Source organism: Pyxicephalus adspersus, chromosome 2, assembly GCF_032062135.1.
Source record: "Pyxicephalus adspersus chromosome 2, UCB_Pads_2.0, whole genome shotgun sequence".
NCBI lineage: Eukaryota > Metazoa > Chordata > Amphibia > Anura > Pyxicephalidae > Pyxicephalus > Pyxicephalus adspersus.
The window spans coordinates 18,263,837-18,281,355 of record NC_092859.1 but is presented as its reverse complement, the minus strand read 5'-3'; the positions used below and the strand labels follow the sequence as shown (position 1 = coordinate 18,281,355).

The following is a 17,519-nucleotide window of genomic DNA, read 5'->3' as shown; positions in this document are numbered from 1 at the left end:
CAACACTCACACACTGTACTATATCTATGGAGGAGGAAGCATTCTTACCTGGGGACAAGGCAACAGAACACCCTCTTTTTCTAATTCTCCATAGGGTGATGTAAACTTGGAAGACTTAAAAAGTTGTTTGAGATTTGGAATTAGTGCACAGGAGGGGCTGAGAACACTGGATCACTGGCATGAATAACAGGTACTTTTTGTACTTGATAAAGCTTCAGAAATTAAAATAATTACACTCACCACATCAAAGATTTTAGTTTATGAGTTTAGATTTGCTTAACCACCAGTCTGATTGAAAGCAACAGTTCTACAAGACTTAATGCAAGTCTACAACACAATCACAAACTCAGCACTTCCCACATTTATTGCAGATGCCATTTTCGGAATGTAAATTCTAAAAATATTAAAGAGGTCACATCACGTACTTACAGTAATTTTACTTGCTGCATTTAAGGCCTCCACCCATCCCTGCAGATCCTCCTGGTCGCTGGCTTGTAGAATGTACCGCTGAGATAAGGCATTGATAACTGGAGGTAAATGAAAAGCAAGGTTACACATGGAGCCAAGTTATGGGTCATTTTAGTGTGTGCAGGTACAGAAAGGCATTGTAATATCAGTGAAATAACAAAGTGATAACACACAACAAGACTGAATATAAGTTTGGAGATGAAGAGTTCACCAGGGCTCATTCAACCTTAGCTGGGGCAAAATCTTAATCATGTTAGCTTGGAACTGTTTAAACTGGCCTAATAAAATACTGAACAAATGTATAGAATTAGTTATTAGATCAACCCTGGTTTCTTTTATTATTTAGGCAATTAGTGTCATTTTCAAAATGGCGAGCTGCTGTACGCCGGCTTAAACTTAGAATCAGGTTTGAATGGGAGGTACATTTGTAAAACAATCTATAGGAAGGGAGGTATTTCCGTGAGCTACTTTGTACCATGAATGTGTAGTAATGAACTGGGAAGAAGTGGGGTGTTTGGCAAGGTAGATAGGGTCTTGAAGGACGATGGCACCTTCTATTATAAAAAGTCCATTCCATTTATTGGTTGCTTGTCTTCCATATACATCAGTGTTATGGATTTACATGGTATGGCATGGTATGGCATGTAAACGTCTTTTAGAACATCACCTACAAATGGACCATAAAAAACAGCCTCTAATACCTATGACCCAGAATGGTCCTCTACCTGGTCTAACATGGCAGTCATACCCTGGTCCTTCATAACACCATGGCCCAGAAATTATATAAAATGTGAAAAGCAGAGGAGTTGATCAACAATCTCTGGTTTCACATCTCTTTCTGTAGCAAGTGTTAAGGTAATGCAGGCATACTGGACCTGGATGAGGACTATTCTGGATTACAACTTAGTATCTGGTACTTCTTGAACTTTCACTGCTCAAAATCTAGCTGGTTGCTGCAGACAACAATAACCGTTTCAGACTCTTACATATATACAATGGCAGGAGACTATATATGGTGAAAATAGGAAGTAGAGGAAGAGCATCAGAAAACCAGAAGCAATTAATGTAACTGGCACTTCTACAAATCTAAATTTACACAAAAGGAAACACAGCAAGAAAAGGGAGAAAAAGCCAAGCACAATCCAAACCTTTTTAATGAACTGTCCAAAGGCACAGCTGCTCTTGATGTCCATAAAAATAAAATTTTAGTGTAGTATGGGAGAACAAATGGAGAAAAGAAATGATTGTCTGGACCAACAAGCAAATCTTCCGTCCTAGGCCTAGTGGTTTCTCTAGGAATTTTTCTGACCAATTGAAAGTGAGAAAATTTTGGACCTGGAGGTAAATATGTAGAAATATAAGTACTCAAGTAATTTTATGTGTGCACGATTGATCAGATCAGATTGTGATCACTTTTAATCCAATGGAAAATAATTGGAAGGGCAGAATCTTGTACACAAATGTGCAGAGCTTGGAGACTACTAATTTATTGATACCGATCAGAAAACTGATCAGATTGGTCAATGGGATGCCATGGTATATTTGGATTCTCTTGTGTGCACATTGACACATATCTTACACAAGAAGGATGGCATTGGCACTGTAGGAGAGCAAAAGCAAACTTTGGATTTCGGTATTTTAGAAATAAAAGTTTGATGTAATATGATGTTGAATGCTGCACATAGACTTGAGAGGGTGCTTAAAATGTTTGCAAAATTGGCCCAACTTTTGGAAGATTTTGGGGTCCCCACCCACTACTTCTCCCCTTTAGTCATAAGAATTGGATTCAATGTTCCTTATTTATCCAACAGTGACATTTGATATAATATGGATTTGTGATACACCTGACCAAAGTAGGATTTCTGTGCATTGTCTCTTTAACATATTGATAGTGATGATTTTTTTGAGTCATGCAGCATACTTTTGCTTTTTTTCTCATAAGTCAAATCACTGATGGACTTCACTTTTAATGGACAGGGAATGTTTGGTATGAATGACTCAAATGCTATCAGCGTATCAGAAGATCACTGTAGTCTTAGGGCTGTTGTGGTTGCAAAAAGGGTTAAATGATTTTCCTGGGAAGAATAGTACAGAAGGTTGTGCTGTCTTTGTTGTATCTTTAATGATCATCAAAAGAAAAAAAAAACAGCCTTGCAGAAGTTTATTTTCTCCAAAAATACTGATACATTTTTAAAATAAACTTATCATTAGAGGAATTAAACTTAAACTGCTGGTGAAGAACAATATCTGCATGGGTTTTATCATTTTTATTTGTTTTCAGGAAGCCTGGTTTCCTCCTACACCCCAATAACATGCGTGTAAATTAATTGACTTTCCCAAAAAGTTGGGTTTAGAATATATTACAGGTATTAGACTATGGTATGGAGATATTACATTGTGAGCTCATGTGAGGGACATGACGCTATAAAGTGGTGCATTGGTGCTATATACTAAAAATAAGAACGTCTTCTGAAATACTGGATATTATGGTGATTATGCTGGTTAATTACTTGAGCCAGACCAAGTATGCAGACCAAAAAATTCAGAGAACAAAAGTCAGGTTCTTATGTGTCCTGGGTAAGTAACTTACAGAATTAAAGAAAGAGGGTAATGATGACTGCCAGGCAACTAGATTTTATTTTTAAAAAGTAAGCTTGTTCTTCTCATTGTAAATGTCCCTTACAAAAGTAAGGAAACCACGGTTCTTCCCTTATCCCCCTAGAAAGCCTGGAATCACCCCAGGGCTGCTGGAGACTTAGCGTGCTACCACCATTCATTAGGGCAGTGCAGCCTGACCTCAGGGTCTTTTTTTTTAAATATTATTATTAGACAGTATTTATATAGCGCCAACATATTACGCAGCGCTGTACATTAAATAGGGTTTTTTTGCATTCCAAAAAATTTCTATAGTGCCGCTGTGTCTGTAAAAGGAACTACGCATCACTTTTTAGCAGTGGTTCCTTGTTGCAGCTTACTGTGTTATTGATAGGGAGGGGGTGCACCAACAAGCAGCGGTGGTGGGGGGCATATTGCAAAGAGGGTTTCCTCTTTCCTGACAGTGGAAAACCTCATTAACGCCTACAAGTTACTCCGTCTTATCTCTCAGTAATATTTTACAGCAGAATGCAGAGAAATCTAAGAGATAAAGCAAGCAGAGGTACAGCTGAAATATAAAAGAAGCCGATCTTTTAAAGTGAAAAAAAAAATCAGAACATTTCCTCACCAAAACAAAATGTCATCTTTGCTTTTTGTTTCACAGCAGCAGTGCCGACCTGACGGAAAACAAGACGGGTTATTAACTCACCAATTAGAGAATGTGACGTTTATCCGTGCAATAAAACCTAGAAAGGTTCATTTATGTGTTAGAGATCTATTTAAAGAGACAAGGTAATCTTTATTTGTTCCCTACACACCCGCAGACTGTGACTCAGCATAAGGTTTTATTAGAGGCGGTATGTCGGTGTGATAACTTTATCTCAATACATACATATACAAGTCACATTCACAGGACCTGAACCAAAAGATATTGCCAATGTTCACAAAAGCAACCAACAGCCAGCTTATCATTTTATTATAAAGACAAATTAACCCACCAAATACGGAAATAGAAATCATCTAAAGCTGTAAAGAATATCCAGAGCCCAAACTTTTTTTTTGGATAGAAAAGTCATTCCCTACAAAGTAAGGAAATCCCCTATTTTCCCCTTTTTTGGTGCCAACTAAAAATATAAAATGGTGCCAAATGCAATTTTTATAACTGTACCATGTATTCCACCGGAGCTGATATTTTAGGATAAAGAAGATAAAAATAAAATGGCAATAGTGTGGAATCGCTGGACAGGAAGTTAGTCTCATGACCGAAACATGCACACCCCGCTGCCCCATCTCCATTTGAAAATGGAACTCCAGCCAAAACTTTTTCCCTAGTTTTAGATGATACAGAGAACAGTTAAAGCAATAAAAAACAAAACCTGAACCATGAAGCTCCAGCACAGTACTACAATTTATGCATTTTATATCATTTTATATTTATATATGGAAAAGTAATTTAAATTAGGGCTGTATGAGGTCCAGACCTGGATCTGTGACCTTCTGTGATGAGATGAATGGTTCTGATAGTGAAGAGTTGTACCCTATTCTTTCAGAATACCACAGGATCTTCTTTATTATAGGAATTTAGTGCACTTTTAAATACAAACTTGTTTCATATTGCAAAGATTGCATTGGTTTTATGACCTACAACTCTTTTCCATTTCACGTTTGTTGGATAACCCAGGTTCACCCATTAAGTATATCTCCTCCAGTCTCTGAGAGCTTTAATAAATCAGATTAATTGTTCTCCAACCCTATGCTAGACAATTTTGCTTCCCTCACTGCCCCCTTGGCATCCATCCTCCGATGGGAAATGTTGTTCTCCCCCATACCTTACTGAGCACCAATAATTCCTTCACCCCCCTGCTTAGTGTTATTGTTCTCCTTCACTGCCCCATTTGCATGTTTTCCCCCACATGGTACAACTGTACCCCATACCCGTGTTTTTTTAAACTATTGCTCCCCCATGCAGAATACTTTTATTCCTTTCATCTCCTACTGGGCACCATTGTTCTTCCCCAACCTGTTGATCACAGCTGTACCCCCACTTTCCACTGGGTACTATTACTCTCCTCAACCACCCACTTTGCACTTTTATTTACCCCCCGCACTTCTCACTTGGCACAATAGCCCCCCTATCCTCCTCTTGGCACCATTGTACCATCCACTCTTTATGGCAGACTACAGTTCCCTCCACCTCCTAATTGGCACTATTGTTCATCATGGTAAGCCCTACTATTCCTCCTACCTTGCACTGGGCACCAATGTCAGGGTAATAATGTACAATAGCTCTTGGGGTATTTTATGTTTCCCACTTACTTCCAACTCCTATCTTTTCCTACTGACTACAGACACTTTTCTTTCATTGACCACCAACACCGTGCACTTCACTACCACAAGCATTTATTCTTACACTTACAACCAACACTGTGCATTGCTTTCTTCCCACTGATCACAGGGCTTTTATTTCTTACCTGAACCCACTAACTTCAGGGCATCCTTCCCCATTGATCCCAATTGTAACTGGGGCATGTTTTTCCTCCCACTAACCATCAAAGCAAAACTTCCATAATTCCTACAGTAATTAGCAAATTTACTCTTTTAGGGGACACATTTATTGAATACTACTGTTTCTCCTGTGGTCAAATCTGATATACCATACACAAAACATTTTACAAGCTGATATTTGTCCCAACCTGGGTTAAAAGCACCATGTAATTGGCCGTGTATATGTCTTAGTACTTTCCCTTGTCCTAGGTAACCAAGAATTCTTAACAGCCGTGAGCATTTATCGTTGAAGCATTTCCTTGGTTTTGAAACCATTGTTTGCTTTCAGAATGGCAATGTAAAATGACATACATCTGCATCTGAAACTCTTGTTTGAACATAAATGTTGCCATTTAGTAACATTTTCCATTGACTGACAAAGACCCCTAATATCATGGCATAAACGGTGTCTCAATATTGCAAGTACTAACATGTTCTGGGCTTATTTCCCAATTCAGACATGCTTGCTCATACACTCTCACTTCCTCATACAAACTTCCTCTTCTCTGGGCTCACAGTATTTTCTAGTGCCTGTGCAGATGGCTCAAATGATTTGTCCAGCTCATGGTTTTCCCCTCTGCTGTCAGCAGGCTCTGGGGTATTGTCCTTGTAGAAAATCCCATTATTTGAGCTGTGAAGCACCAGAGTGATTGCAGATAAAGCAGAAGATAAGATTGGTGGTAGCATAATGACTAATGCCTTCCAGAATTTCTCCATTGTCACGTGAATATTATTAAGTCGCTAGATTCCTGACACTTTTAATAAGGGTGCGTCCGTCCTTTTACTCTAAAATATGCAAGGTGCATAATCATGAATCAGAGTCTCTTCTATACTAGTCTGGCTTCAGTAAAGTGAATTGTGATTGGCTGTGGTCACTTATCGTAGTTCCGATGCAATGTTGGCTTACTTTGCGCTTGGTGATTTTGTTAAATGGAATTGCAACAAGAGATAAAAAATCCTTACACAATCCTTAATGTCAACAGATCAAAAAATCAGTTGCGGCAGAGCTCGTGTTTTCTAGCCTTTGGATGATCTGGGAGTAGGGCATTAACTTAGAAATGAGAACCTTGGGCCTTGGGCAAAAACTTCTTTGGGAGACAAATAAAGCTGACGCCAACCTTAGGCTAAACTTAGCATTGACTTTGGCAACTTTGGGGTAAATAAGGGTAACAATGAAAACAATAATTGTCCATCAGCCAACATTTTCTAAATTTCTAAATTTGTGTGTTGGGATACCTACTAGCCGTTATAGATCTTTTTATTTCACCTTATTATAAAGCCAAGTGGGGGACCTTAGATACATGGAACTACTGTTTAGTATATGGAGATTTAATGGCCCATCAAAGGTTTTAAAGAGATGCCTTCAGGTTGAAAATATTGAGTTATTGTTGTATAGTTCCTTTATAAATAAAATAGCACTACATGGCCAATGTATTTTCAACCATTACAAATGTTGACCTATTACAAGTTTACCAGAAGTATTGGGTTTTGGTGTCTTCTAAAGAGAACTGGTAATGCTGCCCAGACCATTCCAGCCTTCTAGCAACCATTTAAGGAAGACTTTTTAATGTTCCAACAAAACTGTGCCCTGGTGCACAATGCCAGCTTCATAGACATGGTATGTTGAGTTTTGGGGTGGAAAACTTTTGAGTAGCTTATAGTAAGCCTTGATCTTAACCCTGAACACTTTTTGGCTTGACAAATAGGTGTTTTGAGGTTTAAGACCTTCTGATCTAATGTCTGGGTACATATTTTAGACCAAAGAAATTTTTACTATCCATCTACATGTTTATTGATATGTCCATATATTTTTTATTAGCAATCAGTAATTTTTGTACTAAAGCTGTCAGCAAATATTCCTCACCGGATGTTCCTTGAGCAAGCATTGGTGTCATTATTTACAAGTCAAATACATTAGCTGTACTTCTTTTAATTACGTGTAATTGTTGTTTTGTACATCATGCCAAAAAATTAATGAAATTGTAAAAGAAAATAGTAGGGTAGGATAGAGTTGATTAATTTGAGTTCATTAGGTGTAGAATAGGGGGAATCTTTGAATGACTTCTGCTTTAATAATCTTAAACTGAAGCTGAAGGATAGCCTGGCCACCATTGGCTCTGCCTCTCTCCTGGCTTTTGCTTGCGTGCCGGGACTCTCAGCTGTCAAAATTATATCCAAGGATGGATTTAGATAAATATGAAGCCATAGCCAAACATAAAGTGGTGGCCCCAAATGCACATCTTTCCAGCTCTCTGCATACCCTACCCTTCTGCCAACCACAGAGAAAATGACAACCCTAAGCCCTAACCCTACCCCCTTTAGGCAGTTATCACCAAAACAGGTGGCAGTGTGCAAATTTAAAGTAGTGGCCCCATTTAAAAAGCATTCCAGCACCCTGAATGGCCTGCCATTCTGTCATTTGAAGCCCTGCAGAAGATGGGGACCCTGGGCAATTTACCCCTACCCTAAAACTGGCTGTTCTTATAGCCAGTATCAGCGGATTTTTTGATAGTGGACTGCTCAGCAAAGAGGGGCCAATATATATATTTATAAATGTCTAAATGTTAAAAGGAAGCTATTCAGGGAGTTTATACGATAAGCAAGGCAGAAGAAATAGCTTACCACCTACTGACATACACTGTTTTTGTTTTTTGTATTTGCACTCCCTCCTAGACATCATGCCTTCTACATTGCACAAGAAATTCCTCCAAATGTGCCCTCATTGGCATCACTAGCACCTCTGGCACTTTCTGCCTGCTATGTTGCTACACAAAGGGACCCATTATTGTAGAGCCTTCAACATTTAAAGACCAGCTATAGTCGGTACAGTAACTGATGGACAGCAGGCACCATAAGGAGCTTGAGGAGCCAGTTTGTGCTGTCTCACAATAAACATGGACTTTGAGAGTCCCTAATGTAAAGTATGGTGTAAAACCTTCATGAATGCCCTGTCTAGCAGCTACTTACCCTGCTAAAGGTCTATCAAAGGTGTACTCTGTGCATATTGTTCCTCTTATGAAAAGCCCAACAAGAAAAAAGTAAAAATAAGGTCCAACAGGACATCAACGTAAAGAATACCCAACAGGACATCAGTAAAAAAGAAGAATACCCAACAGAACAGCAGTGAATTTAGGGATTGTCAGGACATCAGTGAAAGTAGGGGGGGCAGCAGTATAAAGAATGATGCTCAAAGGGGCAGTAGTGAAAATAAGGACTACCTATGGGATAGCAATGAAAAGAATAACACCCAAGGTAACAGCAAGAAAAAATGATGGGCAGCCAAAGGAACAGCAGTAAAAATAAGGATTCCTATTAGGACAGCAGTAAAAATATAGACTCCCAAGGGGATAGTAGTAGAAAGAACATCCAAAGGGACAGCAATGAAAAGATTGACTCCTAACAGGACAAAAGTAAAAAAAAGATGAGAGCAGTATTAAAAATAAAGATACCCAACAGGATGACACTATGTACCTACCAATGGTACAGCAGTGAAAAGAAGAACTCCCAAACACATAGCAATGAGAATAAGGATACCCAAAGGAACACCAGTGAAATTTAGGAGCTTTTGTATCTTAAAACCCTGACCCCCTCCTGTGGCTTCCTAAACTTTCCCCTCTTTTTGGCACCATGTAGAGAGATACACCTCTGGCTCATTCTCTGGTGTATAATGCACTAAATACAGGATCTGTTAGTGATTCAGACTGTGGTTAAAAAAAAGTGCGAAATGACACGGCCCTAAAAATATCCTGGTATAAAGTCAGGAAACGACGTCTCTTCTACACAAAAAACATTTCTAAACTTAAATCTGTTGTTAGACCGCAGTGCAGTTTATGCTGCACTGTCACGCACCATTGGGTTACAAACTTTGGGCAAAGGAGAAATAGAGGTGATGACTATTGCAATCAGTTACATTGAATAGGGGAGTTCACATCAAGGTACAAGTCAAAGGGAAATATAAAGAACTCAAAATTAGGAATTCTATGACATAATAATGTACCTTACATACTTCCTTTGTATCCTTAGCTGATGAATATACAAGTTTGGAAGCCAATGTGCACCTGCTGCTTCTTGCTGTACATATTGGAACCCTGAGGGTACCACTGTTTGAATGGATAAATGGCTGTTAATGCAGGGACATATTTACTACAACAGATGAGACCCAGTGCCCAGGGCTGCCGGGTAAAACATGCAGCATGACATTATTCAATTTTTGGATAAAAAGATAATTTTTGCAATATGTACACCTCTGGCTGGCATTGTGTCTTCACACTAACCCTCCCTGTAACCCTAACACTCACCCTTAAAATAACTCTCCCTGGAAAGCCAACATTGGCCCTTCTTGTAACCCTAAAACGCCCCCATATAATAATCGGCCCTGTAACCCTGACCCTAACACTCCCCCTTAAAATAACTCTCCCTGCAAAGCCTTCTTGTAACCCTAATACAGCCCCCTATAATAACCCTCCCTGTAACCCTGACCCTAACACTACCTCTTTCCATAAAACTAACACCGATTATCAAACTATCTGTAACCCCAACACTAACCAACGCTGATTCCCTAACACTTAGCTTTATAAAAATTCCTTGTGTAACCCCAACCCTAACACCAACTCCCCACCAACACCAATCCTCAAATAACCCCCTCATAATCCTAACACTTGTCCTCAAAAAAACTCCCCATGCAACTCCAGCCACAACCCTTCCTGTAACCCTAACGCTACTTCTCCTTCTTTCAAAAACCCAATGTGTAACCCCAACTTTGACACCAACTCCCCCCTTAACACTAACACCAATGCTCACGCTAATCCTCCATGTAACCCCAAAAAACCCTTCCTGCAATTCTAACCCTAAACTCTCTCTGTAACCCTAAAACTGGCGCTCCCTGTAACCTTAATTCTAACCTTTTCCTGTAACCCTGATCCTAACACTAACACTTTCCGTAACACCAATGCAAACTATCTATAACCCCAACCCTAACCATCCCTGATACCCTAGCACTTTCCCAGTGTGTAACCCCAACCCTAACATAACTCTCCCTTCAACACCAACCCTCTATGTAATCCCAACATTACCTCTCCTTGTTGACTCCATACTAATTCTGTTTGTCATCCACAAACCAATGATTCCTGTAACCCCAACCGTAATTTTATCCATTCCTGTAACCCTAACATTAACTCTCACAATAACCCAAAGATAACACCAATCTTCACCCTAACCCCTCTGTAACCCCAACACTAACACACCTTGTCCAGCAGCTCCGGACAATATACAAATATAAGGAAAAGCTTGTTGGCACTCGGTGTATATACTTACTTTTGAAATATAGGTCAGTTTTAAGGAGCCCACTGGTCCTGTGTTAGGGGGTAGATTCTGGAAAGCAAAATGAATTATTATGTAACATATAAAACATAATTAATATATATAAAAAATGCCAGGAATTGTTTATTTTATCACTTACAGCAAATCTGAACCCCAATTGGACATTTAGGTGTCATAGACAACCGTTATATTTTGTTCCCTGGGACACAGTTGTCACCTTATTTGTTCCATATTTTTATCTCACTGCTGATGTCTTTGGGCCGGCTTCCTGACAGTTAATTCAGGAGCAATGTGTCTCCTGCCTGTAGACCCAACATAGGGCCACAACCAAGAGACAGTTGTCCCCCTATAATGCCCAAACCAGGATCTTTACAGCAGGATCACCGGCAATTATTTTATTAATACTGGATATTTAAAAGGATTGAAAATAACTTCTGTTAAATCTTACATAGACAAGTAAATCTTAGATGAGATTTAGATAATTTGATTCAAAGCTGCTTTAATTCCTTTGCAATTTTCAAACATACCTAACCTTTGAACCTCTGAAAAAGCCTCAAATATTTTATTCTTTTCCAGCAAAATGTCTTGTTACCTTAATATTCAAGTTGTGGGTGGAGGGGGAGGGGCCTTGACGCCCAGGGCTTACAGGAAGTGGGTTGAAGTCATTTACCCTGAAGAAAAGTGCTGCATTGTTGGTGTATTGGGTCTGTTGGGTATACTTTTGACCTTTCTTCATTTATAACAATTGCAACATTTACTGGAGAACATGAATTTTTTAGTTGGGCTTTACCTGTTGATTATCCTTTAAATTGAACCTGTCATTACGACGCTTTTACATAACGCTATTTCTGCAATAGCCTGCCTGCTCCTGTTTTTTTTTTTTTTTTCTTATGAATTAATCTCTGATTAAATATTTGTGAATCAGGTTAGATCTGTCTGTAAAGTGCTTAATGTGAATATCAGCAACCTCTGTAGAGGAAGACAGCAGTATATCCCCCTGAACAGGAAGCGTATAAACCACCTGTGCCATGGAGCCAGCCACATATTACTATATATTGTGCTTATTATGACTTCCAAATTCTGGCCGGGGACACTGGAATGAGTCAGTCTGATCACATCATGATGATGCTGACCACTTCCTGAATACGGCTCCTCATCTCATAACGTGTTATTGGAAAATCCTCTGGGAAAACTATTATTATGGTCTTTATTGCAATGTGGTTTAAGTGCCCGGTTTATGTTAAAGTGGAACACTAAGTCACCTTGGCTCAGTTATAGCAAATTCTACAGTCAAGCATCCCCATATCTCATAAAAATCATTCTTGAATGCAATATATTGGAATGCATTTTGGAATATGTATTTTGGATTTACTGGCCTGTGATTGGAAGAACTTGGCGGGCTGGGGAAATAGAATACCTTTTTTTTACCCAAAGCCTCCCATCTCCTCATATTCAGCAACATACGAGCGTGCTGAGAAGTTCATGGCTTTGCCCCCTTAGAGATGAAATAGAAAAATAAGTGTGGGGGCAAACGACAGCCTAATATCTTAGTATGTAACTGTGCAAACATCAGGAACTTCTCAGCACCCCCTCGTATTCCTTCTTCTCTCTTCTTTTCCCAGAAGCTGGGCAAGTCACCTTATATAGGCAATACATCACTAAAGTGAGAAGCTGTATTTTTGCAGCCTCTTTACACCCAAAGACACCTTGATATACCCTTCAGGTATTGGGGAACCCATTCTAGAACCAATGTTTGGGGGGTCAATGAGAAAAAAGCCTCCTAATGTGATGGTGAGTGTAAAGAATACTTCCTACAGTGGTGTCTAGAATACAACCGATAGACACCCTTGAAGTCATTTGGCTCTACCAAGGGGTGTTGGCCCCAGGCCATCATCAAACGGGAGATCAACCACCCACAGTTTGAACCTATAGCAACCTCTGGAGGAACCCTGGTTGAGAATGGTTGCACAGGGCTATGACTTTTCTCTAGCACATAACAGTGCTGGTTATTGTCCCAGTCCATTGGAACAAGTCCCTGGACTTGGTCAGGTAGGCCAGATAGTTTCCATACATCTGATGGCTAAATGGGTTGGTTTCAGAATGCATTAATGAGTATATACTGTTGGGGAGCATTAAAGTGAACCTGTTGCTTTGCTCTAAATGAACAAATCACATGTTTGCCTTAAATTATTTCTATGATTTACTACATGCTCATTATCACGTTATAACTTTTTTATCGATAATATTGGCTGAGGTGGGAACCCATGGGAACGAAACAGGAGAACTGCAATTACCGACTTTGTTTCTGGATTGTTATCTAGACCTTGTCTTTATTTAATTCCTGGTCTGAAACAATTAGGTGGAGAAACCAGGATGAAAATGACAAATCAGAAGAGTGCTACTTAAAATATAAAGGAGCTGTGAGATTTCTATGCCAAGGCCTCCAAAGGAAGGGATAAGGGGTTGAGCATAGCCTAAGAAACCAAAATGTTACTTTGAGAAACAAACATTAATTTCTTCTATTTCTGTATATTGGAGTAGAAGGCTCACCTGTGGGTTGTCCATGTACCAAAGCAGGTAATTGGCCTGCTTGTCCAGTATGAAATATCTCCGCAGAAACCTGCCACTCTGTGCATCCTCAATGTCCAGAAACCCACAGGTTCGGTGGTATCGATCCATGTAAGGCATTCCTGATAAATCTGCACATCAGCCTGTATAGAAAAGCAGAATATATTTATTTGTGTTCATTTTTCATTTTTTAACAAATACACGAGATTGTGATCACCCTTAAAACAAAATATTAGCAATATATGTGTCCACCCAGGAATGCTGTTAGCAAATGCTGTCTCTGCGGTGCACCATTACTGTCTTCATCTATTCTCAATAGAACAGATCAGGCTGTTTGGTGGACAGCTGAGCAGTCTGTTTGTACAGCGATTGCCCACCCAAATTATTGTTTCAGGATACAGAAAAAATTGTGCCCCTTCCCTCTCCTCCATAGGACATATTTTTCCATAAACCTGTCTGTATATTGGTCATTTGAGAATTTATATTGATTAACCAAGCTAAGCTTTAAAACAAACCCCCACTGACCTCCTGATAGTGGCTGCTGGCACTGTGCAGCAATTCAACCTCAAATGTCACAGTGGAAGAACCAAAGTCTCTTCCATCTTTGATCCCACCTCCCAAAGCTTCTTCTCAATGTTTATGGAGTTGGGAGAGCTAGGTTGCTATTGGCAGGAGTAGAGGGAAAGGGGTAGGTGGGGTTACCAGAGTGGCTGAGTCAGAGCTGGAAGGGGTAATTAAGGTAAATTGAGTTTCTGAGTTTTTGCAAAGAGAGTGGAAACAAAGTCATGGGCAAGAGTGGAGTGAGCTGAGTTGTTGAATTATTGCTGATTAGAGGTGAGCAAACAAGTCATTGCCAAGAATGGGTAACGGGGGCTAAAAGTCATAGATTGGAGGGGGAAGAATGGTAAATCATCTACTGGAGGAAGAAGAAGCCTGATTTGTGCTTCAGAGTTATAGATGAACAGGAACATGGGAAAGCTGAACTGCAGAAAGAACAACTTCAAAACTTCTGCTGTGAGCCTGAAGAATGAACCTGCAGCATTCTGCAGCAGCAACCTGCACAGTACCTGCAGCCAGAAAGGTCAGTGCTGCCTGGCAGTTCATTTACTGCAATTTAAGGAGTAATATGTACATTGAAATTTTGAACAGATGCTTATGCTGGTAAAATTGCTATAGCACTAAATAGCAAATCCAAAGCATCCTTAGTTAACACCAAATAAAGTCAGTTGTTCCTTTCTGGTCTTTTAAACTGGAAGTGAGAAAAAAATCTCAGCAGAACATTAATTTCAATAAAATAAATGTAATTCTCTAGTTCCAATGAGAAAGAAATTCCTTGGAGCACATGGAGCTAAAAATAAATCACAACCTGCAACACCTCTGCAGCAAACATCAATAATACTGGGCTTTGTGGATGATTTCCTGTCCACAGCTAGAAATGATGCCCAGGGATGGTTATAGTGTCACCGTATGGGTTCACATTGTGCCAGATTACACCTAAAAGATTTTACACCCAACCTGCAAGACAAAATGTGCTCAGAAGTCTGAAAGATTCACCGTGATCATAGGACGGCACTGAGTGAAATGTGGTTTTCACCTCCTACGTGCAGGGAGGCCTCCACAGACTCTGAAACTTGCTGCTTGCTGTTGAATATCTGATATCTCCGGTGTGTATGGGAGCCGAGTACTCATATTGTTACTGCTCCATTCTTTCCAGGGTGGTGGGATCCCCGCAGAGCACTGGGCCATATATATATATATTACACAGTATAAATCATGTATGTATAAGCAATTGATGAAATCAGAAATCTTCGACAGGTGAATCTGACCAGCAGTTGACCCTTTTCCAACCTGCACTTACCCTTTTTAAATTGGGTTTTGCATTGGGATGAAACCCCCTCAAATTAACAGCCCTAACTAAGAATTCTTTCACAATTAATTACAGATGTCCTTTGCCTCCCACCATCACTTTCCCGTAGACAATAAATGTAAATGGTAATCCATATCCATATGTGTTGGTTTAAAAGTGGAACCAACTCCCAAAGAAAACAATAGGAGCCAATAGAAGAGAAGCACTGACTGATCCTTTTCCGGGGATCCACAATCAGATCACTAAACATTGCATGTAATTCGAGCTCTGTATAATTTCATGATAATAATCTGCAACCATGCCATTGGACATCAGATATAATCCAATCATTGAGTGAAACTACCCTCTTATAATCTACAATCAGATCCCTAGACTTTATAGGTAATCCCAAATCTATATGATCCTCGGGATCATCGGTCATTAGATAGTGAGCGGACCTTCCATGATAATCTATATTCAGAATAATATAATGGATAATCCCAGCACTGGGTGACCATGTGATATTATTCTGCAGCAAAGCGATAACTGGAGATATAGTTATAAAGAGTGATCTTCCCAGAGCCATATGATATTGTGATAATATTCTGCAGCAAACTGATCATCAGATATATTCTAAACAATAAGTGATCCCAGCCTGGTTATCTATAATCCCAGCTCTATATGTTATGGATATTCCCAGCATTGGATAACTTTGTAATAATATTATACAGCAGGGACATAGGGAGGTGCAAAGTGTGTCAGTGCATGGGGGCCCCCGGACCCTTCCCTGCCAACAGGGGCCCCAAGTCAGTTCAGCACAGGAACAGTCGTTTGGCTACGTCCACCACTGCTCTGCAGCAAAGTGATCATTGGAGATCAGATATAATTCAAACAATAAATGATTCCTTCCCCATCAGTAATCCATAATCAGACATTATATTCCAAAAATAATACCAGGACTGTATGATCCTGTGATATTAATCTGCAGCAAAGGGATCATCAAATATAATCCGAGCATTAAATGATCTTTCCTTGGTGATCTATAATAAAATCACTATAAACTATGAATAATGCCAGCTCTGTATGATCCTGTGATATTAATCTGCAGCAAAGTGATCATAGGAGATCAGATATTTTCAGGCACTGCATGATCCCACCCTGGTGACATGTAATCAGATTATCAAACATTACAGATAATCCCAGCACTGTGTGATCCTTTATTAATATTCCACAACAAAGTGATCATTAGATATAACACAAGCACTGACTAATCCTATACTGCTGGTTTGTATTCAGATCTCTATATACTATAGATCCCATATCCCATCACTATATCATCATGTGATAATATTCTGCAACAAAGTGTTCATTGGAGATCAAATATAATCCAAACACCAAATGATTTCCCCCTTGTAATCTTTGATCAAATCACTATATATTATGAATACTCCCAGCACTGTATGACCCAGTGATAAGATTCTACAACAAAGTGATCACTTCAGTGATCACAAAGAGATCAGATATAATCCAGCAATAAGTGATCCCCCCTCTCCAGGTAATCTATGATCAGATTAGTATATAGTATAAAATATTCCAGAACTCTATGAGCCTTTGGTAATATTCTGCAACATATTCATTATGATTATGTATTATCATTGTGATCCCACCTTGGTGATCTATAATCAGATTACTAAGCATTATGGATAATCACAGCACTTTGTGATCCATTCATAATAATCTGTAGCAAAGTGATCATTGGAGATCAAATATAATCCAAGCACTAAGTGATCCCACTTTGGTAATCAGTTCTGTCTATATTATATGAACAATACAAGCAGTGTGTGATCCTGTGATAATATTCTGCAGCAAAGCAATGATTGGAGATCAGATATATTCCAAGCACGACATGATCCCACCCAATCACATTTTTATATATTATAGATAATCCCGCACTGTGTGATCCTATGATAATAATAATCTGTAGCAAAGTGATCATTGGAGATCAAATATAATCCAAGCAATAAGTAATCCCACCCAATCACATTTTTATATATTATAGATAATCCCCGCACTGTGTGATCCTGTGATAATAATCTGTAGCAAAGTGATCATAGGAGATCAGATATTTTCAGGCATTGCATGATCCCACCCTGGTGACATGTAATCAGATTAGCAAACA

At 39.3% G+C, this 17,519-nt stretch overlaps 1 protein-coding gene across 1 annotated transcript in view; it reads right to left on the bottom strand.

Annotated features, from left to right (window-relative positions):
* The window catches only part of PLEKHA2 (pleckstrin homology domain containing A2), a 57,160-nt gene that overhangs the window by 37,638 nt on the left and 2,003 nt on the right, over positions 1-17,519 (bottom strand). Inside the window, exons 2-5 of the mRNA XM_072399775.1 lie at positions 13,477-13,637; positions 10,921-10,977; positions 3,692-3,740; positions 430-527 (exon numbers count right to left, since the gene is read on the bottom strand). Of these exons, the coding sequence (XP_072255876.1) occupies positions 430-527; positions 3,692-3,740; positions 10,921-10,977; positions 13,477-13,614 (342 nt within the window). The 5' untranslated portion in view covers positions 13,615-13,637. The remainder of the gene's footprint in view (positions 1-429; positions 528-3,691; positions 3,741-10,920; positions 10,978-13,476; positions 13,638-17,519) is intronic.